This window comes from Ostrea edulis, chromosome 6, assembly GCF_947568905.1.
Source record: "Ostrea edulis chromosome 6, xbOstEdul1.1, whole genome shotgun sequence".
NCBI classification, from domain to species: Eukaryota; Metazoa; Mollusca; class Bivalvia; order Ostreida; family Ostreidae; genus Ostrea; species Ostrea edulis.
Window position 1 is genome coordinate 9475102 of NC_079169.1, and position 25601 is coordinate 9500702.

Below are 25601 nucleotides of genomic sequence, written 5' to 3' on the forward strand. Positions count from 1 at the left end.
AAGTCTGAAAACGGATTAGAATATTGCAATATATCATGGTCTGTAAAACCTGAAATAAATGTCCCTCTGAAGTAACCCAATTCTGTGATCCAAAAGGGTGTAATATGAATTTGAAGGAACCTGCAATTATTAAAAAGAGCCAGAGTATTTTAATTAATTTTTTTGTTTTTTTTTTGTTTTGTTATTTTATTGAACCATCAATTAATTATTACATCTGTTTTGCTATGAAATTGATTGATTGCTGCCAATTAAACAGCTGGATTTAAATTCTATAATCATGGGATTTTATAAAGTTTTGATAATATATCCCTAATTGAAACTCAAATGTAAACTTTTAGCTCAGCAGTTTACTACATTAATCCTTTATAAGAGGATCTAGGAAATGAAGACCTTAAGTTTGCATAGAGTTCTTTTGTGTAGTCAATAAAAACACATTGATACCTGAAATTGCTAATGTCTTTTAATTGTTTAGCTTGAGTAGGCCTATAGCTATATTGCGTTGACCAGTAGGCCTTTGTGTCACTTGATGAATGAAGTTAATTAGTGATTTTAAAAATAATGTTAGCGAAACCTTTTGATTATTCACCTGAAGTCTGCTAATTAAAAGTAATTTCTACATGGCACAAGGTCATGCTAAAACTTTAAACTCGAAATCGATTTCCCTTTTGGCACCCCATAAATTTTTGTGACGTCACGCAGAATCCGCCATGTTGGTGTTACACATTGAGGTGAAAGAAGTCGTCACTCACGGTGTCTCGCCATACAATCCTTAGATCTGGTTGTTACAGTAAAGTTACAGTTACTGGGACATTCAATGTGTAACAACGTACTGGTAAGTATGATTATTATTTTGGGAAAAAATGGCTAAATAAGGATGAGGTAATCTGTTCACACAAAGGTTCAGCGAGTTCACATGCTGAAGAAGTACAAGTGTGGAAATTGGACATGAATTTTAATTGTACTTTTAACACTTCATTCATTACAACCGCTACTCCAAGGTTAAACATGATATTTTTATAAAAATCCAGTTGAAATTCATTGATTATTCCGAAGGTTTTTTTTTTTTTCTCTCCCCTGAATGAATGAGTTGGGAACAGCACATTTATCATGTCTATATCGTATATCAGGGATATTGTCTTTTATCAGTTTTGATTTTGATATTTATTGACCATTCAAGAGTCCATCAGGACAAAAAAAAGTGTAGAACATGCATAAATGATAACAATATTAATAGCAGCAATGTGCCCCACCCCCCTTTCTCAATCTCTCCAAATATTCATCAGGAGCAGTAACTTGTAGCAAAGTTGAATCTAAACAAAATGATCAGTGGACAAGGTGATGCACTAATATGGAATTATTCATAAAGAATGGTGACTATTATTGTGTGGTTGGTTTTACCTTGTGTCCCATCAATGTAGAGAGAGGAAAACCACAAAATTCAATTGCATACATTAATTAGACATGGATATCATTCATACCACAGAAGGTTGTTAATCAAAAGGACAACGATGTGTTCCAAAAGGACAAGTAAAAAATTTGTTGGGTTAGTAAAATTTAGGACTAAGGTCAACACTCTCTCAATCAGTAAAGAAGATGTTTACTCTTTATGTCGGTCTTTACTGTTAAAAAACATTTTCTTTTCAATAAACAGAAAAGGAATTGAAATCTTAAGTTTTTTGTTGGTGATCATGACCAGTTTGGCAATTATATATGAGACCTGTGAGGTGATTTTATCCCAGTTGATCTCCTTCCATGTTTGGTTAACGGGGCCTCCGTCGTGGCTGAGTGGTTAGAGCATCGCGCTCAAAATCACACGGCCTCTCACCTCTTATCGGCGCGGGTTCGAATCCCGCTCGCGCCAGTAAGTGAGAAAGTTTCCCAGTTTACTTTCGGAAGGTCGATGGTCTCTTCCCAGGTACATTATATCTGGGATCTCTCTTCCACCAATAAAAACTGGGCGCCACTAGATAAAAAATTGTTGAGTATGGCGGAAAACATCATCAATCAATCAATGTTTGGTTCCATTGTAATAATTTGTTATTTCTGGCCACCATGTTTAATAAATGGTTTAAACCAAGAAACACGACCCGGGAAGAGACTGAAGCTTGGCTGTAGTTGAGTGACACAGATAAAGACAATAAGATGACAGAAGAACCTCACATCATTCAAAGGAATTTGTTTCTTGATAGAATATGAGCATTATATGAAATAAATCTAAATGGCTGTAAATAAAACTTTGTCGTCTTATTCATCATATTTTGGGGGGCTAGTAAACAGGATTGGAAACTCTAACGAAATTATGAACCAGTCACAGGCTTGCTTCACTCAAAAAGTTGTCAGACTTGTTCAAAATCTCTTTAAGAGACATATTACATAAATTTGAATTGCTACACACTCTGAAAAAGTGACAAAGAATAATCTATATCACCAACAAAAATGATACACCAACAGACTAAATTTAGAATAAACAATCTGTAAAAGTACTGGAATTTATGTATTACATGACTGCTTTGTCACCAGGGTATCTGATAGGAATACAGACGTTAGTGTCGAAAGTTCGTAGTATGTGATATTTGTTTGTGTCAAATTCAGGTTTAAATAACCAACAGTGTCATTTGTTTCTAAGATCATATCCGAGAGACCAATTCTCACTTGATTTCTAAATCCAAGCATTTGATGAAGGAGAAATCACTACCTATGTTTTTTTTCTTGGGGTTGACACAGCCATGACACAAGCAGGACTTGACCCCACAACCTCCCCAGTTACGACCCCACAACCTCCCCAGTTTTAAACATAAATACAAGTTTCATTACCAGTAACGATCTCATTTAATCGCTGCTTATCATCAACTGGGTGGCCATTTCTCTACGGACACGTTTTTGCTTTCTGTGAGGTTGGTTGGTTGTGTATTAATTGTTTATTTCTTTACGGACACGTTTTTGCTTACTGTGAGTTTCCTTGGTTGTGTATTGTTTATTTCTGTACGGACACGTTTTTGCTTTCTGTGAGTTTCCTTGGTTGTGTATTGTTTATTTCTTTACAGACACGTTTTTGCTTTCTGTGAGGTTGGTTGGTTGTGTATTGTTTATTTCTTTACGGACATGTTTTTGCTTTCTATGATGTTGGTTGGTAATGTGTATTGTTTAACATCCTGCTTGAGAATGTTTTACTCATGGATACATCACAGTTCCTGGTGAAGGGCTGCAAAATTAAGGCCTATGTTAGCATCAGCTTATGGGCTTTGAACAGGGAAGGATTTTTTAAATATCATGCCACACCTGCTGTGACAAGTACGGGCCTTTTGCAGTGTCATCCAAAGGACCATCCAGTTTAGTTGCCCTGGATTCCAATGGGACCTCTTCTATGAGATGGGGGACCCAGCAAGCGCAAACTTTCCAAAGCCTTAACTGTTTCTTTTAGAATGCTAAAAAGAGCTGACAAATCAGTGTTCTTAATACACAGTATATCTTACATCTTCAGCAATTATAGTTTTCATGTGCTAATTTTAGTGTCTTTATTTCGGTCTCTAGGAATTTGGTGTGGTCTATAGGAAATAAAATGATTGTGGACTGAATGCCTGCAGGACTGAAAAGTTAGTTTCCCACATTGTATTTCCTTTCTGAACAAGTAGTTTCTGGCAGTCCCACTCCAAAGACAAAGATGTATTCATTATCATCATGTATTCATATAACTCTCACAGCTTTCATTTGAGTAAGTGACAAACATAGAAACTAGATACTTGAAGTTGGTTGTAAAATTGACATAGACTGCAACATTGAATAAGAATGACACAAATTTAAAACTTTTTACTTTTCATGTTCTAAGAAAGTATATATGCGCTTTTCTTTTCTATAACAATGTTATGCAAATTCTTGTTATTCTCTTCATAACGTTTTTAAAACAAAGATGACTCTTTTATGTTTGGGATTTTATAGTTTATTTATTCATCTGAAATGATTCGATTACATGAAATGGTTCAACTAAACTTTTTTTAACAGGAATATCATTTATTTATCTATCACAAGAAAGAATTATGGACAGTGTAGGTCAATTACGATTGGTATAGACTGGTGCCATTTCACATAGATTCGGTTTATCGGTCTACCATTAATTTCGAATACAGTGTATGTAAATTCTTTTTAGTTTTTGCAAATGTTCCACAGATTCTGATCAAAGTTTGAAGGACTAATAATAAAACAATCAGTAAAAAGCAATCAATGTCCCAAACATCTTGATGTACATGTACTTATAATATGTACATGCATTTAAAAATTGGACTCATGTCTATTACACTTTCATTTAAATCCCCCAAATGCGTGGGAAGTCAATGGGAAAAATTGATATTTACATACGTAAACAGGGTTTCATAATGGTGTAGTAGAGATATAACATTGAGAATCTTTTTCCATAGGGATACAATAGCGTATTATGAAATGTGTGGGCGTGGATTGCTCTATCACTGTACAGTTAATAACACACACATGTTCCTTGGTACTGTTTAGTGATTACACTTTTGTTATTCTTTGTGTTGCATCTGTTTTCTCCAAGTGTTAGTGGACATCTGAGCTGTCATTGCCAAAGGATTCTAACCCCTATCTGAACTAAACTGATGTTTAATAAGGGATGAAAAGGAAGTGTGTAGGTGAGAATGTTGAAGGAGCGTGTGTGTTTATATATTGTGTGTGTATACACATGCACACACACACAAAGCTGCTGCTGTAGAGGGTTCATGAAACATTGAACAGTGTTATTTTTAGACAGGCCAAACAAAAGCATGGAGATATTTACAGGAAATATGTTTTCAACCTGATAAATGACATTATGAGTTAGATTGTCAGATGTAACATACATGTGCATACAGGATGTGTGTAATTATACAAGATAATAATTTAAAGTAGTCTACATTGGTTGTAAACATATTTTGTACATGATTGTTATTATACATTTATTATATTACTCAAAGGTCACTCATATAAACAGATGATGTAAAGAAAACACATGTTAATTTGAATTGATACAGTGGAGCCTTGTTAATCTGAAAGCTTGAGGTGTCCAGGAAAATCTTCCAGATAAATGAAAGAATCCAAATATTAATACAAGAAATAAATTTTGCTTCCTTCATTGATATGTGATTTGAAATAAATATTAACAGTACTCTTTAATAGTAAATTCGAACCCAAGCGATATTGCCTGTGATTTTAATGTATTAGTAAAACTGACCAGCCTAATCTGGGATTTCTGTATTGCCTGTGATTTTAATGTATTAGTAAAACTGACCAGCCTAATCTGGGATTTCTGTATTGCCTGTGATTTTAATGTATTAGTAAAACTGACCAGCCTAATCTGGGATTTCTGTATTGCCTGTGATTTTAATGTATTAGTAAAACTGACCAGCCTAATCTGGGATTTCTGTATTGCCTGTGATTTTAATGTATTAGTAAAACTGACCAGCCTAATCTGGGATTTCTGTATTGCCTGTGATTTTAATGTATTAGTAAAACTGACCAGCCTAATCTGGGATTTCTGTATTGCCTGTGATTTTAATGTATTAGTAAAACTGACCAGCCTAATCTGGGATTTCTGTATTAACAATGCAGAAGAACGTGAAAATTCAGTTCCCCCCAAAAAAAAATGGCCAAGAAGGTGAAGTGTCCCTTTAACCAAGGCCCCACTGTAATGAAAATGGTCTTTGATTTATAATAATTTTATTCACAGATAGTTAAAGGTATTGGGCAGCAGGCATAGCCTATTTGGACCCTCTCCCTAGTGAAAATGGTCTTTAAGAAGGAGAGAAATCTAATATTTGAATCAACTTTTTTTTCATTTCATTTGAATTTGTTTGTCATATTGAAAATCATTTGGGTTGTGTATTGATTTGGCAAGTGTTTGACAATTTGAAAGCCAATATGGCATGTTTAGGTCACCTGAGTCACTCAGGTGATCTATTGCTATTGGTCTGCATCCGGCATCAGTCGATCATCTGGCATGCATACAATTTGGAACATTTTCTTCAACTTATTGATAACTATAATGGAATATTGCTACATAAATATGGGAAGTTGACGATGGAGAAGCTGAAATCACCCTGTGTGTGTGTGTGTGTGTGTGTGTGTGTGTATATATATATATATATATATATATATATATACCCTTCTATACTCTTTTCAAATTTGTTATGAAGCATCATTGAGACAAGGGGGACTTAAATTGTAATTTTTCAGAACTCCTGCATCCCCAGGGCCTTAAGGATAGGGGTTATTACGGCCATAAATTGACCTATGATATCAAAAATCTTCTTTTCTACGATTACATATATCTGTAAGAAAAACTGAATGCATAGTAATCTAGACCAGGAAGGCTTCTGACCAAATTCTAAATTTCATGATCCATGGGATAAAGGTCATCTGACTCCTAAGTAGGGTCATTATACCCCCCACAAACGAAGTTGGGGGGGGGGGCGGTATACTGGAATCACTTTGTCCGTCCGTTTGTCCGTAGACGCAATTTGTCCGAAGTTTATTTCTAATACCGCTGGACATATTTCATTCAAACTTTATGCACATCTTCTATATATTATGTAGTTGTGCATCTCCTATTTTCATAGAAATATTTTAACAGTTATAGAAGTTACACACATTTTCTTTTCATTTTGGGGGTTGCGCACTTTGTCCAGAGTTTAATTCTAATACCATTGAACAGATTTGATTCAAACTTTATTCTCATCTTATATATATAATGTACCGGTAGTTGTGCATCTTCTATTTTCATTGAAATATTTTAACAGTTATGGAAGTTACAGACATTTTCTGGTTTGGTTGTACTTGTAGTAATAGACACAATTTGTCCAGAGTTTCGCAATTTGTCCGAAGTTTATTTCTAATACCGCTGGACATATATAATGTGAAAATATCCAATGTGCTTGCATTAAATATTTCCCATAATCTTATATGTCCCACGGGGGGTATTAGTCTCATTAGGACAGTTCTAGTTTAATTTGGCATGTAGTGTATGTAAAACATATGAATTAGTATCTTATTTAATGCTATTGATACTAAATTGAAAGTAAATGGATATTATGGTCATTGAATAAATGTCTTTATCATTTGAAGGACTTCTCTAATAATAGGATACTATTATAAAAACTAAATGCTTATTAAGGAAAAGAAAATGGGATACAGATATATTCCAATTAAAATTGTGAATTTCACAACCCCAAGGTTCTAATTTAGGGCGGGTCCAAAATAGTCATATAGTGATAACATTATTATGTAAATTAAGTCTTGTATCATTTAATATGGGCACTTTCAGGAGCATTTTGTGTTTTGTATTGCTGCAGAATATATCTGAATGGATATGCAGAACAGTTAAAATTAAATAGATTTTGCAACCCGGCCTGTGGACAACTATGTTAATATTACTTTTAACTAATATTCAGCATGCTCAGGTGACCAATAAGACCTGTAGGCCACTTGTTGAAAAATAATTTCAATTCATGCCAAATATCTTGTTCACTAATTTTGAGAGCAATGACCACATATGCATGGTTAAATTTCATTCAAAGTGACTTTTAATTCTTTAGTTGGGAAAAAGCAATTAATGGAGAATAAATACATTAATCTTTAGTTTCAAAGAATTTTCATGTGACTGCTTTTTTTCTCTATTGGGAACTTTAAGGTAATTCCCCATACCACATCTTAATATTGAAAAACCTACAGATTTCTATCAAAATTCGCATGTATTTTGTCGAGGATGTATATTGACCAAATGTTCAGTGGCCTTTCCCAGAGTACAGCCACTTCTAAAAATAGAACACATCACTTTAAAACAAGCAGTCTTAACATACACACATTTTAAGGCACTGTCTTTATCTAAACGATAGAAATATGTTTCTTTCATATGAATTAAAGAAAATGTATTGCATTTGACTATTTTCAATAATTTTTCATCTACTGAACCATGCTCTTGGTTTCTAGGTGATGAAAATGCGTGTATAGTAGTCAGTTTTTTACTATAACCATAGCCTACCGTATCCGGAAATTTGTGTTTTCAAAAACCTTCAGATTTTTGAAACATTTCAATATGTTTTACCTTTACACTCCAGCTATCATTTGACATTAGAAGTAGATAGGGTATCGGATAATTTGAGAGCCATCTAGGTTAAAAAACTTGAAAAAACACCTATTGGAAAATGGTGTCTAAAATTCCTATCTCTGCAAACATGTTTCATTCACCATTTAGATTACTAAATTACCATTTCAAGAAATATCACAGGCTAGTTTTTGAAAAACAGTTTAAAATATTAAAGCTTCAAATAACTAAAAACCACTTTCATTGATTGCCGTAAGCTTTAGGGATCAGGCTTGAAGTTAGAAAAATCCTAACTTTACTATGGAGCTTAGCCTACGTCACACGAACACTGACATGACGTAACAATAGATGAAAAAATAAAATTATGTCGTCAGATCTAGTTGGAACAAAATAATGTAGATCAGACTGATTTTTACAATTTTAACTTTCATTCAGAGAATGCTAACCTATGCTCAAGTTACAAATTTTGGGAAATTCATATATTTAAAAACACATGAATTCTGCATTCCTCGCCCCCTTGGTAATTTTTAGTTCCTGGTAGTTTTTAACAATACGATACAGCCATGCGATGTGAGTGTTAACGACATGTAAGTACCGCGTACATTCCGAGACGTTTTAATCCATGTCCGGCCAGAAAAGTGTTTTAGATAAAAGAAAATTACATTACAACACCCATGATCCATACTGTACGTACAAGAACACAAACGTAAGACTCCTAGGCCTAGAGTTATAGGGCCTAAATATAAATCTGTCAGCATATATATGCACATTTATTATGGATTCGGAGGGCCTCGAAAGCGATTTTTGTGAATAAATATAAAAAATTTGCAAGGGGGTACAACGTCAGTATAGCTTTAGATTATGCATATATTTTATTTAGATCATGACAACATCTATTGTATTCTTTCAGATTTAAATAAATTATAAGGAAAACATAACAAAAATATGTGACTGTCAGTACACGTAGCACACAAAAATTTTGTCAGTTGTATAGGAGATACGATATTTCTACCCGTCATTAATGATCTGATCAGAAATCACACAAAAGAAATGGCCTATAATAGATAAATTGAAGGTTGGCAACACAATTTAACATCATAATCTGTAATATTTGCAGAAATCTCACGGGAATTACTAAAAGACTGTGTGCCATAACGCAATGTGTATGAAAAGGGTTTGTTTGTATTATTGCGATTCGTTTGTTGTTTTTTAATTCTAAATTTTTGTTGTTTGCTTTCAAACAATCAGTCCTAATACGGTCTACAACATTCACCAAAATGCAGTCGGGTTCGTTGAATGTGTGATAACGTTCGTGACTCGTGAATAACATTTCTAACGTTATTTGACGTGGTATGGGGAATTACCTTAAATCACCTGTCAAGGGATAGTGTGTGTGTGTGTGTATATATATATATATATATGTATATTAAAAAAATATGAAAAGAAAACACAGAAATCCTCCGTAAAGCTTTAGCGCTTTCATTACATCTTCAGAAGCTTTACAAAAATGTATACATAGCAGTATTATATACATATATATACATACACCTGATTGAGTGCCTTTATGTTACAGCTTCTAAAAATTCACTGTAGCCAAAATTTCAGGATACTTTTTATTTTTATTCATATCTTTTGATGACTCGCATCAAACGAAAAATAACTTGATATGGCCCAATTCACAAGAATTTTGTGTGATTCATTCAGCCAGGTGACCAGCATGTGGTGATAGTGCAAGTAATTTCAAATCAACCACGTACCTTCATGTGCAAGTCGCAAGTATTGGCGGGTCATGGCTTTATTGATGTAGATAAATGAAGGAAAATATATTTGTTTGAAGTACATCTACTGATAGCATGTCTTGGTGTATGTAGAGGAATGACAGGAACGGTTTATTGTTTGAGTGGGTGTGGCTGTTTACCTCAGAGATAGAGACTTGTGATATGGAAATGTCAAGACTATAGCAATGAAAATTAGGTGTGTTGATTCAATCTGTGTACTTCTTACTTTTCCTTGTGTGGTCCATTAGGATTAACAGCCCAGTGACTAGGAGTGTGCTGTGCTAATGAATGTTTTGCACAGTACTTATGTATGTGTTAAGTTGTGTTTGCTTTTTATGTAGATGCACCTCTTCAGTTTTGTAGTAGAACAGCTGTGTTCTGTATAGTGAGATATATATAAGTATAAGCACACAGACTAGTGCTGCTGGGCTGGAATTATTGTCATGGTTAACCAGTCTTGTCACCAGGAGGCATTAAAGTAGGTCTTGTGAGACATTTTCATAAGATGACGTGGAAAAATGACTTGGTACTGGCTTTGTGTTGCAGTAATTAGCTGTATAATGGTATAATACAATGCTTTTATCTGTATGAGATGAAAAAAATACTACTCAGTGTAGTTCATAGCACAGTCTGCTCTTTCAATCAATGCAGAATTTCATAGAATAGATCGATTTACAAGTTTTTATACTATTAGACCTTCTGAACACTCGACCCCCATCTAAAGCTGTTGACATCTGTTGTTATTAGTAGATTGTAACACTTTGATACTAAAAGATATAAATTTATACTTGTTGAGTTATTGACATAATGCAAACTGCTTTGTTAAATTGTCAATGAAAATCACTGTTATTAATTTAACATATGTATATATAGATTATTGTACTGCTAATGTAATTATTTGTAGTACATTTTAGACAGTTGAAAGAACATTGGATTCACATTTAATAGAGCGGTGTATCGCACATTGATAACATATAACATCAGATGAAAGTTCGTCGTACTGAAAAATTCCAAGTATGGGGGTTTTAAATATCACACAATAAGCCTAAAAGGCTGTGTAGTGTTTATTTATAGGCATTCAACGAATACAATTTCATCAGTGATCTGGGAAGTACTGTTCATGGGAATGCCCATAGAGTAAAGCTCCACTCCTGTGTGAGAAAGTAGGTGTACACTTGTGATTTGACATGGTTGAATTTCAGACAGTGATGTCTGATGTTGTGAGAAACGTGTGTATACAGATCTTGTTTCACATTTGGCGGGATTATCCCAGTCATTCTCTGGACAAAGTTATAGTGTTGGTTATAGGGAGACAAATTGGAAATGGGTCATAGGTGTTGACTTCTTTCTGTCTCCATTACTGTGTCTGACAGTGCAGTGCTATCCTGTTATTTGTTTGTGAGCTGGAAGAACAAATCTGCATTCCATCTTCATAATTGTTTACATCTGCCACTGTGGCAGCTTCAAACCTATTGTTTGCACAGGCATTGAGAAATAATGTGTTGGGGTTATATATTGTACATGCAAAGTTTATAATCCTCTGAGAGAGATATTACAACAAATCCCGTCAGGTGAGAAGGCAAAAGGACGTGCTATGATTTGTAAATTGATAGATCATGATGTACAACATGAACAGCTACCCCAGTGTTATATTGAATACGAGGAAGTATAAACAGCAAAATCAGAAGACCTGTTGTGTGTAAATGTGTATAATCTGTCAATGTGGTGTAGAAATAATGATTGGAGGAAATTAATTTTGTTCCTATGTCATGTGTGAAGTTAAATTATTGAAAAAAGATATTGTGGAAAATATGCTGCGTGGAAATAGGTGAATTGAATCTAGGTGTTAGAACAATGTGAGTAATGAGGCAGAGGAATTAAGGTGAACTACGATTGAGGCATGACTGATAACTTTGTTGTGAAAAAAATTCTTCTCCCATACATGTATATGCCTGGCGTGTTCTGTTGGATCAAGAGACAGTGAAGCTTTGTTGACAGCATTTCGTTGTTGCTGACAGATGACTGGTCATGACCTCAATATATTAGATCTATCAATGGACTTGTGTCATCAGATATGGCCCATGTACTAATTAGTATATTCTGATGTGATGCAAACTGTACCTGTTTTTAATCACAATGCCATGTATTACTTTGGACAAGAAATTAGAATTTTTGAAATATCTTGAGACTGTCAGAATCAAGCATGCCTTGTCATTCATATAGGGAGTAAAAATGGTGATATAATCTGAAAATAGAAATGAGCATGTCATTACTAAATATAGTCTAAATGTCACCCTGGAATTAGATAAGACAGTTCCTAATCTCTTGACCTGGTTTTTATACAGCCTTCAGGAGGGGATTTTTTCATTTTGAAGGAAATGGTTGTTGATGTGAGAAGTTGTGTGGTTTATACATTCAGCTAGTGTCTTGCCATTCACACGAAATTAAAATGTTTTGAGTAATTTGACTGTGCCTGAACATCAGCATATTGAAATATTCATGTTCCTGAAATATTAAGTTCTGTAAGCCACTTACAAATTATTTTTATGGAATCTGGTGGTGATATCTTTTAGGAGAGGGAAGGATTAAAGATCTGCAAGCTTTATATTGCATTCTAGATTGGGTTCTTGTTCAATCTGTGGATGTAATAATGTGCTGCACCCATCTTTGATATTATTCAATAAAATGCAGAACATTGTGACTGAGATGATTGTTTAGGCTATTTTTCATCTGTCAACATATAGTCATATTATTGAGAGAATTTATAGTGTTCATTGAGTTACTAGCCTCAACATGCATTATTAGTATGAATAAAACTTCCTAGTGTTTAGCAATATGCAAGTACTATTATTATTTTTCCCAAATTGCATTAAGATGATAAGTGTAATATCACATGTGCTTTTAAAGAAATGTTTTATGTTTTTCCAGTTGATGAGAGACCCACGAGGACGTGTAAAAGAGAGGGGCAAATTTGTGACAGAATTTGTCCTATGCCTAACTCCACAGAGCTGTTGGTTACAGGCTGAGGTAGGTGATCAATTTAAAATACTTTCAATCCTGAGATTTTAAAAAATCAAATTTTCCCCCTGTACATATTACTCAGCAAAAAAAATTGCATGTACTCTTTAAAATGAAGAGATTTGGTTTATGCATGTACAGTGTATAGACTATTTCTGCACTGTCATGTTAGAGGCATCTGGAGTCTTTGTCTTGTATGGGTGAGAAACTAGTGGAACGAGACAGCACTGTTTCAGACAGATTAAGGTGCATTGTTGTGTAGAGGGTGTGTGAAAACAGGGCCAGGGTGGTCCCTGAAGGGCTGCATTTGTCTGAAAGATTATCAAGTTTATGTGAAATCAGAATTGCACTGTGAGAGGCAAAGACATGGGACAATTATGGAAGTGCTTAAATGGGGATCTAGCACCAGGGTGTCCCCAACTCTCTGGGTAATGACATGGATTATGTATAGGCAAGCCTCTTCTGGGGCCTGTTATTATGTTGTTAAAACATTCTCCAAGGTTAAGTAGATGAGTTAGAATTTAATAATGCTGGGTTTATCTGCATTTGGTGAGCTTGAATGGTTTCACAAGAAGACGTAGCAACTGTTAGAGCAAAACCAACAAAAACATGAAACTCCATTTTGAGGTGCATTGTAGCACTTGCAACTGCTTCATTGCTTTGGTGTGTAAATCCTACAATGTATAAAGTGGCAATGCATCAGTGTCTGGATAGGTACTTCAATGATGTCTGTTCCAAGTAAACAAGGATGATGTGTGTGTAAAAATAGTATTTTACATCCATTGTACTTGATAGTGGGTAAATAAAAAACCAAAAAACATGTAACTTGATTTCTGTGTATACTGACAAGTAATTGAAACAAGTGTGTGGTGGGCAGACAAATTTTGATCATGTTTCTAATGATTATATTAAAATGAAATAAATACTCTGTAAGCTTTATTCAATTTTCACTGCCATTTTATTTTTATAAATAGAGATCAAACTTCATATTGTGGTTGCCCCAGACTCAAAAGATAATCTGTATTATTCACTGTCATTACATGCAGACATCATTCTAGCAACTTTAAAGTTTAAATATCTTTTTCAGTATTAATTGCCACACTTGGTGGTGGTGGGGTGTGTGTGTTCTTGTTACTGTATTTGTTGATGGTAATATTCATGAGGTTGTCGTTGACTAAATGGTGAGACATGTAAACAAAAGATGTACATATGTTTGTATATGTAACCTTTACTTAGTAAGATGGAAAATGGGAATTTGAAAGGTAGTGTCAATGGATTTTGTTCAGAAAATGTGATCAAATAAAATTGAACTCAGAAAAACAATTACATTCTTCAGTATTTATATGATGAAACATCTAATGTGCGTAATTTAAATGCTCTGCATCGCACGCAGTCTGCAGGAAAATGTTCTGCATCGCACCCAGTCTGCAGGAAAATGTGTTGGTCCACGGGGCATCCCAGTAAATTTTGAACATGACTGATCATGCTGATGGAAGTTTAATTTCTTCAAGTCAAATGTTTGGCAGATTTTGAATCCTGGTGCTTTTAAATCACTAGACATTTTCAATACAATAAAACATTTCTTCTGTTAAGATTGACAAATAGTAAGACGAAAATAAACACTGTCATTTTCTTATCCAGAATTGCATTTGCCAAATTACTTCCGGTTCGTATAATGTTATCACTTAGGTTGCACTCCAGTATTAGATTCTGCTATAGCCTTTTTTTTTAAAAACTTAAATTGCACAACTTAAGTACACTAGTCCTATAACAACATATAAAAGAATTTATCCTCAACAATTTATGAAGCAAAAACACATACATAGCCATCTGACAACATATACAAGTTTGTTTACATCAAACTCAAGCAGGTGCTTGACATTCAGATTCCGGCCTATTTATTAACTACCCCCTCATAAATACAGCATAACAAAGATTCAGCTCATGTATATTTTCAAATAGCTTGTATTGTCAGAAAGCTGACCCAGAGTTATTCATATTTTAAAAAAGATATATCGGTCTATCCTATACGAAAGTGCCCAAATCCCAAGGAAAAATTCTTACCTTTTCCTACCACAAACATGTGGGCGATTAAAAAGAAACTTGAGAGTTAATTCCTCAGTCTAACTTTTCGACCAGTTTCAAAAATTCTGCAGTCTGTGAATCTGCACCAACTAGGTGTTATGGCATTAGATGACATTCTACATTATGCCTGCATGTCAGAATAAACCTTATCATGACCAGCAAAAGTCAATCACAAAGAATTCAAAGATTTAACAATTTATATAAAGTTATTTACAGAAAAATATATCTGTGAAACAATTACTAATAACTTATATAGGTTTAACCAAAGTTCACAAAAACTGTCTGATGCAGGTTTACTACAGAGTTCAAACTGTCACAAATCAGCTGTTAAGTCCAATCCAATCCCCAGATGTAAAAGTCTAAAGGTAATTCTGTGGAGTGTGTATAGAATGCTTAAAGAGTGCTTTTTACCACAAAAATTACAATCTAATACTAAAAATGAGGCTACGAGAGCCCTCCTTCCTAGAACATACAATGTTATGGCAAAACATGTGTTACATCATCTTTTTATTCAACTCTTGCAACAACAAAAAAAACCCATTCTAAAAATAGAACATCTAGAACTCGAACAGATTCATGTAATACCAGTTAATCTGTTGTAGTTAGACTTTGATAGTGATGTACATGTACCAGTTTTGTTGTCAGTTACAATAATGTTTAAAATTGTTTCTTTCTCTTTTGCAGTTCCGCAGTGAATTTGGTCACACATATATGGAGTTTGTTACAAACAGTGGCGACTATTGCCAGGCCCAACACGTATAAACCCTAGCTTAGGAAATCAGTCAGTGGCTGCCAAATTATCGGTGCTTTAGCGTCACGTTTTGTTCATTTTATGGATTGTTTTTATTTTGGCGAACACTGATGGGGTAATTGTACAAACTTTTGTGGGTACTTGGATTCCACCCATTTGTCTTTCATCTCAAGAAAAATAGAATTCATGTGCATGATGGGACTTCCCTGAACCTCATACATCTATACACAGCATCTGGTTTTGAAGTGACTTTGACACCAAGACTTCTTTTATGTAACAAAGTATTGCCACTATCAGCTGCATTGAAACAGCATTTACTTATATTTTCGTTTGGAGTATAATCTCACTTGTAAATGACCGCCATGAAAGCCAGACGCCCAGAACCCGCTGAAATTGAGTTCAAGAACATGCGATTCTTGATTATGGATAGACCAACAGACTCAACTATGGAGAAGTTCATTGAGGTGTGTGTATGATTTCATTCAACAATCCACAATTTCATCTGCTTCATCTAGGTCTTCATTTAAAGGATATCATATTGAACATAGTACAGGGGATAGTGTTAACTTTAGTTTGTACTTAGGAGGCAATGCATATCATGCACAGAATGTTGTTGTTTTTTTTAATTTAGTATGTAAGCATGCTGATTTAACTGTTTAGAAAAAGGAAATTGTTTTGGTTACATGTATTTGTGAGTTTAAATGTTTCAGTTCTTGAAAAATAACATCATATATTCTTTGGATATGCTAGAAAAAAAATTCTGGAGATTAAAGATGTAACTTCAAACTACATGTATTGTAGGAACTGAAAAAGCGAAGAGCAAAAGATGTAGTCCGAGTTTGTGAACCAACTTATAAAACAGAACAACTGGTGCAAGAAGGAATACGAGTACTGGTGAGTACAATTAAATATGTGTTAGCTGGCCCAGTAACAGTTATAAAAAAAAAAAGGGGGGGGGGGCAAACTTTTGCTGTATCGCACAGGAAGTATTCAAATCAGTCAAAATAGTCTCGTCGATTAAGTCATTTGATCTGACTCAATCAGCCAACCCTGACTGTCAAGTTTGGTGATCGGGTTAGTGCTCTCCTCACCCCTTTGCACTCTAGTAAATCAGTGTCAGTTCGTTTAAATTTCAATGGGTGTCCATGTCTCAAACTCAGCTTTGTATAGCACAATCTTTTTCATTCATCTTGCATGATATTGACAGGGTATTAAGTACCATTTTGGTAGGTACATATAATTGCCTATGTATATGTTGTTCATTGAGAAATACATTCATTGAGGAAGTGCTTTGTCTTAAAGCAAAGAAATTTCAAACACAGTTATATTTTATTCTCTATACTGTTTTGATATAAGATCAAGTGAAGTTGATGTTGAGTCTTGAGACTTGGATGGATACAGAAATAAAAGAACTAGGGCACTCTACATCTTCCTTATTAAGGAGGAACCAGCATTTCCGGACACAGCCATTGGCTATTTGCTTTGCCAGAGTACAACAGCACCCATTTTCAGACTTTTCAAGGCATTTAAAACACTTCACAGTCACCTTTCCCTGATTAGAGTTGAGTTGGTTATGTGGGTTTTTTTAACTGGAGATAAAAATTCCTGGCTTGTGAAAAGAATATTAAGCAAAGACAAAGAGCATTGACCTTGCGAAGATCATATGTGAATGGATTCACTGATCCGTGACTTTGTCATGACTTTGGCATACAAAAGTTCTTTAGTATTTCCTTTTTCGTAATGGTTACAACACTGCTCTCTGCATTTATTTTTGTTTAATTTTTTTTAAAGCAAATTAAGTCTTTTACCCGTCTTTTTTTTTTTAAATACAATTTTAGAGAATTTATGTTAGAGGTGTATTAGAGTGTTCAAGTTTAAAGAGCTTATGTAGAGAGAGAGAGAGAGAGAGAGAGAGAGAGAGAGAGAGAGAGAGAGAGAGAGATTTCTGTAATCAACACATAGATTTGGAAAGCCATCTTCATGTATTGTAGGAACTATATATGGCAGAGCCATGCCCTCACAAATACTCAGACATTTAACCTTTGCCAGTGCAACATATTTTTAACACACCGTGTGTGAAGGATTAAGATTGGGTGACCAAAAGGGGTAAATTATAGACAAGATTTCAGTTCAATAGAAATGGGGTTTTTTTCTTCTCACAAGCAAGAAATGCTCTGTCAAGCATAGATTAAAAGCTGGCAAAGGACATATCAGCTTTTTTTTTCCCAGGGTTGAATTTCTCTACCAACAACTATTAAATGCAGATTACTGATTTGTACAGTGTTATTTTGCTTGGATGCAGAGGTATTAGACATGCAAATATAATCAATACTAACTCAGAAGAGATCGAGGTCAATGATCTGTACAGATTCAGGTGATATTATGGAGAAAAAGAACATTTGATGGATGAAAATCTGCTATGGACAATTTTTTTAAAAATCTTAACCAAAATGCACAAATTTTCATAATCATAATTATACCAATAGTTTATTAATCATTATATTACAGAGTGTGCACTGTTTCTTTTCAAGAATGTGAAATAAGGCCAGTTAAAATCAAATGATAGATTATCATCCTCGCCCGCCCTGATTTTTTTTTTTTTTTTTTTTTTCCCAAAAATTACGATTTTAAACAAACTTGTTTCCCAGTGACATGAGTGAATGATCACAGAATGTTGGTTTTATATCTTCTACCAAGGATTCTTTGAATGTTAACTTGATTAACACTTTGTGTGATGCCTTTTGTCATGTCATTTTCTCAGGAAATAAAAATTAAAACATAAAATCCTCCCACCCGTCCCATGTTTTTTTGTGACCCCGGATGATAATCTACTAATTAAGTTGAATTGGCCTAATGTTCAGTGATGCAATAGTTTCATTTCATTTTAAGCACACACTCCCAAAATAATTTGCCCATACTTACCTACATGTACATATTAAACCAATTTTATCAACTGATCGGAGAGATGAGTTGTCATGGGGAAACAATTAAACTGAAATGCAAACAGATATTTTGATTTATACTCTGTCTTTTTGTTCGTGTTTCATCCTCCTGTGGGACCACTGGAATATTTTCAAACTAAACTGACACAAAGTATTGCTACTAACTAGGTTGAAGAAGTCTTAAAATTTCAAGTGAATGGCCATGATCTCAAAGGAGAATGTTCAAATTTAGCTTCAGTACTGGACCTTGTTGATGTAGAAAATTTAGGATGAGTGATCATGAATACCCAGCTATTACCATGCAGCTTTTCTGTATTTTTACCCTATCTGGAATTGAAATTTTACAAGTTGAACTTTTGTTTGAGTCCTTCACTTCTAGACTTATAACTTTATAGATATTAATAAGAATTCTTACATATAAAATAGAGATCTAGTATAACATAAAATATCAGCGCTTTTTATATTGTTTTCAGTATTAGTAAATCATTGAGTGATGTTGGAACGTGATTTACTATATCAGTTTATCCTTTAGGAATACTCCATTTAACTGATCCAGATATAGTGGGTGTGACTAGTCAACAGGGGATGCTTACTTTCCTAGACACCTGGACTGGGTTGTTCAAAACCTTGGTTAAGCTTAACCAGTGGTTAAATCCTCTATCCACTGGTGAACTTTTAGCCACCAGTTAAATTCTGTTACTCAAAAGTTAAACACTGGTCAGCATGGTCAGAAATGTTTATCCACTGGTTAATTTTCCTTATGTACTGGTCAAAGTTAGCACACCTGTGAAGCTATGCTAATTCTGCTAACCAGTGTGTCCAGGGGTCCTTGTTTCCCCTACTCTCAATTTTGTATTCTTTTTAGGATGTATGAGATTGATTCATTCAGTTTCTGATGGTGATCACTATGGCCTCTCTGTCTATAGAACGGATTTTGAGTAATCTGCATCAGGTGCATCATTTGTTTTATAATATTTCTAGCAACATTTATATCTTGATTGATTGTGTAATTACTGTTTTAGGATTGGCAGTTTGATGATGGTAACCCACCACCTGCAATGGTGGTAGATGAATGGTTTAACCTGCTCAAGACCCGCTTCAGAGAGGAACCGGGCTGTTGTGTGGCTGTTCACTGCGTGGCTGGACTAGGAAGGCAAGTCAAGGATTCAGGGATATTGATAGTTCTTTTTTAACTTTTTTTGTGCACAATGACATATATAACCATTAATCTCCACCGGATCGTGAGATGTCTGTCTCTCTGTCCTCAGTTAGAGAGGTTTGTTTTATCGAATTGAATTTCCACTCCATGTGTACACACAGAGACTGGAAACTTACACTGTTAAGAATGACAATAGTGTGTTTCTCATTCGGACAAGGAAATTTAGGAATCCAAAGTTCAAGGTCACAGTGCCCTAAATTAAAGAATTCATATGGTTGTGAACTTTCATTGACTGCTGGCAAATCCTTATAGCCCACTTCTAATAGAAAATCCCATTTCTTCTTGTCAAATTGTCGACATGTTTCAGCTAGATCATCTGTCTCCTCATTTACTTCATTACTGTGGGCACTGTCAGCTTCACCATCACTTTGATCTTCATAATAACTGTCTATACTTAGATGTATGGCTGTAAGTCTGGGTAATTTCTGGAAACTCTAGTAAGAGTTGTCCTTACTGCCCTACTGCTGTTGTATAAAACTGTCTATACCGGGTCTCTTCATAGAACATTATTTAGGTGTAGTTCCAGGATGTTCATTTTGCCTGGTCTTGTTTCTGTCAGTAGTAGCTATTATTATTACCTAATTTACTATATGAATTGATAGTACCTATTTTTTCTGTTTCCCATCTTTAATCAGCAGAGAAAGGTACACAGGCAGGGGTGAAACAGTTCATCCCGTGACCTACTATTACCCAATCACATGACGAACCGTTTCCCTGTCACATGAGAAACTATTGCCCAATTAGCAGATTAGGTAATAAAACAATCATTTCATGCCTACTAGGAAACAGTCAAAACTATTGCCCCTCGGTAATGGCAAAGACCCGAGAAACTGTTGTCCTCGGCCTACGGCCTCTGACAACAGTTTCCCTGGTCTTCTCCACTATGACTTCATCCTTCAAATCTATGTCCGTATCAGTGGTCTTTAAGATATGTCTCAGACTCCCCCATTGACCCAATTTTTTTTTCCTTTCTTAATCCTCTGTGTAGCATGCCATACCTTACCTTTAATTCTGTCCCACTGCTTAAAGGGACTGTTTCACGATTTTTGATATTTTTCATTTTTGATGTTAAACATTAAAAATATAACTCATTTAAAGAGGTTCGCACCTGACAGAGTATTAATGTCAATTTTTTGGGAAGTGTATTTTTGATTTCTACATTGAAGGAGAATTAGGAAATTAAAAAGAAAAACTGGGGTCGCAATGCTTGTTATTGAGATAGTGTTCTAAACATGTACCTTTTTGCACTTAAAATCTATTCAATCAAACTTGATATTTCTGTCGGTGTCAGCACAACATAAGCAACACAAATCAATAATTACATAATATAGATGCATAATCATGTCTTCTATCACTACAGATAAAAATAAATTAATACTAGTAATGGAAATGAATAATGACCTTTTTGCACTTATGTGTATTAAAATTGATGGTTTTTAAGGACATATTAGGAGTAATGTCAATTTCTAAAATTTTACACAATTTTCAAGGTCTGGTCCTACAATTTAAAATGCAACTAAAAAAAGTGGGGGTTGGCGATCAAATTTTTGAATTATTGGCAAAAATACTGAATTTTTATACAAAATTTCGAGTAAATTAATTAAAACTTTTTGAAGAATCGGTGTTCTTTTTGGGAAAATATATCAACCAAGTTAATAAACTACAACATTTGAACTAGTTCCAAGTCTCAACTACCTGTATCATAAATCATAGAACTGAAATACATGTATAGGAGTATAAAAATAGACGATACATTGGATGAAACAGAAACTGTAATATCATGCAGAATTAGAACTTTTTCCTTCCGCCATAAAATATAGTCCCTGCCAGACCCTTTCAAAATTTGAATTGACACAAAATTTTTCAACTGGATAGAGTTCAGTAAGTAATAGATGTGTAATATGTTTGCACCAATGGGATCAATATTGAACCAGTAAATACTTAGTTGTAGCATCCTGCGCAGTTGTACTCAAAAGCTCAGGAACTAACTTCCTTAATGTTGACAGCCAAAATTTTGACCTTCTGAATGCAAGAATAAAAGCAATAGTTTAGCCTTAAATTGTGTTATGTAAACAAAGACTCGAGTCTTTTTAAGTATACAAACAAACAAGTGAAATATTGATTTTGTAAAATAGAGCATCTTAATTTTGCATAGTCACAAATTTTAACTTTTAGATGACACATTTTACCCCAAAGATGCTTGAAATGTGAAAGATATAATAAACTTAGATCGATATTTATTTCTTTAGAAAATTTCGTGAACAATAACATACCACAATCTTTGTTTACAAAGCAAAAAAATAAACTCTCTAAAATGAGCTTCTGTGATAATTTATAACCTTAATTTTTATGTGAAATCTCTTAAACACATCAGATAGTAGATTTTGATCGTTAAAAGCGAAAAAGAAAATTTTGGGGGAAATCGTGAATCAGTCCCTTTAAATCTGGTATATCTGCTCCTTACATGGGTGTTTCTAATGAGATCTTAATCTTTAACATCCCTTTTAATTGATATATGAATTAAATATATCTAAGAATTTAGATGACATATTAGATTTATCTTAATTAATCAGCAGTGCTCGATTTCATTTTCAATATTTACGGTTCTTCCCAGGTTAGCCTTCCTGTCACACATTCTATGATGAAATAAGCCATCTTGTGGCAGATGAAAAGAATAGATCAATTTATTTCTAATTCAGATCACAAACAGGGTATAAGAAGAATTACTTACATAAGGAAAGAAAAATTGTATTGTCAGTACTTTACGATAATTATAATTATGTTTAAAATTGAAGAGCCCTATAAGAATAGGTTTGGATCGAATATTAGTTCCCTTTGTGATCAAATAAATTAATGGATGATATTATATCAGAATATAAAGATATCTTAGATAGAGCCAGTGCTTTGTTTGTGAGGCAGTAATTAGCAGAATATAATCATATCTCATTCGAATTGTACATCCCGAATATGATATATTGAAGTGTCTGTATGTACATGTACTGATATCATACATTGTTTTACAGGGCACCAGTTTTAGTTGCCCTTGCGCTGATTGAATGTGGAATGAAGTATGAAGATGCAGTTGAATTAATCAGAGAGTAAGTTTTAGTAAATCTGATCATCAGCAAAAGAGTTTCTTAAGATGTGCTCTTACCAATATCTCTATTTCTTTTCTGAATCCCAATAAGTTTCCCTTAAATCAGATAGATTTAAATAAAGAAAAAATGTGGGATATATTTGTGAAGAAATCAAGCTAGGGGCCAGTGTTCATTTAGGAGAAAAATTCTATAATATACAAGTTTTATTTGCCCCCTTTGAGGCACCTGTTAATAGACAATCTGTTGTTGGACTTGTAACTAAAGAACCTTCACTTGATAGTTATGGAATTTCATATACAGGGTGGTCATGACTAGAAGATGGCACAGGCCTGTTGATTTTCAGGTCAAAAGGTCAAATCTTACAGGGCTTCATACTAAGCATACCACCTGATAACTTGAGAATCCATCACTGACCTTTATCAAACTCCATAGGCAGCTTGGTCATGACCCCTATTGACTTTCAAGGGCACAAGGCTTTCTACTTGACATCCATAGAGAATCTGTCAACTGATGGTCACATTGAAAATAAGAAATAGATGATCTTAATGATTGTCAGGTCATGGTGCTAGATATATTTTGATTACCATTTATTATACCCCCCGCAACAAGTTGTGGGGGGTATACTGGAATCGGGTTGTCCGTCCGTCCGTCTGTAGACGCAATGGTTTCCGGACTCTAAAGCATTATCTTTTCCACCTACCGTCACCATATCATATATATGGACTACCCATGGGATGAAGATGTTCCCTATCGATTTTGAGGTCAAAGGTCAAGCGCACTGGACATCGAAGTAGCAATATGTTTTCCGGGCTCTAAAGCGTTATCCTTTCCACCTACAGTCACCATATCATACATATGGACTACCCATGGGATGAAGATGCTCCCTATCGATTTTGGGGTCAAAAGGTCAATGGTCACACACACGGGACATCGAAGTAGCAATATGGTTCGGTTTGTCATGCCATTTGTTTTTTACACTCAGAAAAGAGGTAGTTTATACCTATTACCAACACCCTTTGGGAGATTGGGGTAAGCGGGGGGTATTCTTAGTGAGCATTGCTCACAGTACCTCTTGTTTTTAATGAAATTTCAATTAATAAGAATTAAATAAGCAGTGTCCAGAGATAACAGGCGATAAATATGATAAGTAACAATGAAATAGAAATTTTCTTTGAAAGATTGGTTTCTTTTGATGATTTAAGAAAAAGAAGACAAAAATGTGAATTGTCTGTATGAAATAAATGCATTGTTTTTGTCTGTTTTTGGCAGAAAGAGACGTGGGGCAATCAACGCTAAGCAGTTAATGTTCCTGGAACACTACCGTCCAAAGTCTCGATTGAAGCAGCGCGGCAATGGGCATAAGCAGTGCTGTGTAATGTAGCTCCAGTAGGACTGAAATTTGTCATATATAGCATCCATTGTCAGTTAGTTCTGTAATTTCATTCTACACATGCTGAATTTGTGATATGAATTTCTTGGGAAAAAATGAAGTATTTTTTGTTGATATTCCAGTTGTTTCATGTTGTAGTGATTTAAATTATCCAGTTTTAAATAGTGTGTGTTATTCAGTGTCCCATAATGAATTGGATTGTGTGAAATTTCTGGCTTTTCCTTGTTACTGCTAGCAGTATTCACAGTTGTGAAGTCAGCAATATAGTCACATTTTCAGTAATATCTGCCATCAGATCAAAATTGTTCAGCAAGAAAATTGAAAAGAAAGTTGCTTCTGTTTTCACCCCCCCCACCAAGAATGTCTATGGACTCATTTGACACATGGTATGTTGGAGCCAGTTGTTTTTTGTTTGTTTTTGTTTTTTCAAATAAATAACATACTGTCCTTAAACATGCATCTCTGTGAAAGTTATATCAACAGATTCATACTTGCCAAGCAGTGATAAAGATGTGAAATTGTGTTCAAGAAATATAAATTATTACTACATTATTAGCTTTCATGAAATTATCACTGCTATCTGTGCTCATCTATTGTCATCTTAGATATTCAGAGGAGGATTTCATTGTCCTTGTAAACTCCAGTCTTTTTAATTCATTTTTTGGTGATAGGTTTTTAGTTTCTGAATATTGTGTTAATTCATTGTAATGAGTTAACAAAATCGAATCTGCTGCCAGGTTTATATTTTCATTTTGTCTTGAAATTATTTAAAAAAAATAAGATAACAATGAAATTGTATATCTATTGAATTGAATGGTTTTAGAAATACATATATCAGCTTTTCTCAAAACCGTAGAATTTATTTTAGCAAATAATACAATTTGATGAGTCGAATCTATATAGATTTTGAAAAGAAATTGAATGAGATCTATAAATTGTTTAGTTCCCTAGATTTTATATTTTTAAGAGTTACCTCCATTTAGTCACACAAATATGAAGTGGAGGCTGTCACTCATAGCATTGGACGTATTATTGGTGCTTCCCCTCCTTAAATCTTCTGTTTGTGAGACATGTAACTTAATGTTTTACTGTGTTATGGCCCTAATTGTACCCAACTATAGGTTTTGAATGATAATGCCTTTATTATATATTTTTTCATATGCATTATAACTATTGGTGTACATATAAGTTATCAGTATGTATGTTAAGGGCAATAAAAATTAATTTCTAA

At 34.3% G+C, this 25601-nt stretch overlaps 1 protein-coding gene across 16 annotated transcripts; it reads left to right on the forward strand.

The window, feature by feature from the left end:
* The first annotated feature begins 163 nt into the window (after positions 1–163).
* On the forward strand, positions 164–25601 carry LOC125646474 (protein tyrosine phosphatase type IVA 2-like). Of its 16 annotated transcripts, XM_056141498.1 has the most exons (8): positions 164–832; positions 3532–3593; positions 12796–12894; positions 15655–16185; positions 16523–16615; positions 19686–19816; positions 22906–22980; positions 24250–25601. In XM_056141498.1, exons 4-8 carry the CDS (start codon positions 16075–16077, stop codon positions 24359–24361), a joined length of 522 nt encoding a protein of 173 aa, XP_055997473.1. In that variant the 5' UTR covers positions 164–832; positions 3532–3593; positions 12796–12894; positions 15655–16074; the 3' UTR covers positions 24362–25601. The 16 variants fall into 16 exon arrangements, with proteins under 16 accessions (XP_055997473.1, XP_048728753.1, XP_055997477.1 ...); XM_048872796.2 differs by lacking the exon at positions 3532–3593; XM_056141502.1 differs by lacking the exons at positions 164–832; positions 3532–3593 and adding an exon at positions 4442–4643.

What these genes read in the sequence shown, in the direction of transcription:
- LOC125646474 (XM_056141498.1), top strand. Translation starts at nt 16,075, where the DNA reads ATGACCGCCATGAAAGCCAGACGCCCAGAACCCGCTGAAATTGAGTTC. An exon ending in TGCGTGGCTGGACTAGGAAG is followed by an intron (nt 19,817 to 22,905) that starts GCAAGTCAAGGA and finishes ATTGTTTTACAG; the next exon opens with GGCACCAGTTTTAGTTGCCC. An exon ending in GCAGTTGAATTAATCAGAGA is followed by an intron (nt 22,981 to 24,249) that starts GTAAGTTTTAGT and finishes TGTTTTTGGCAG; the next exon opens with AAAGAGACGTGGGGCAATCA.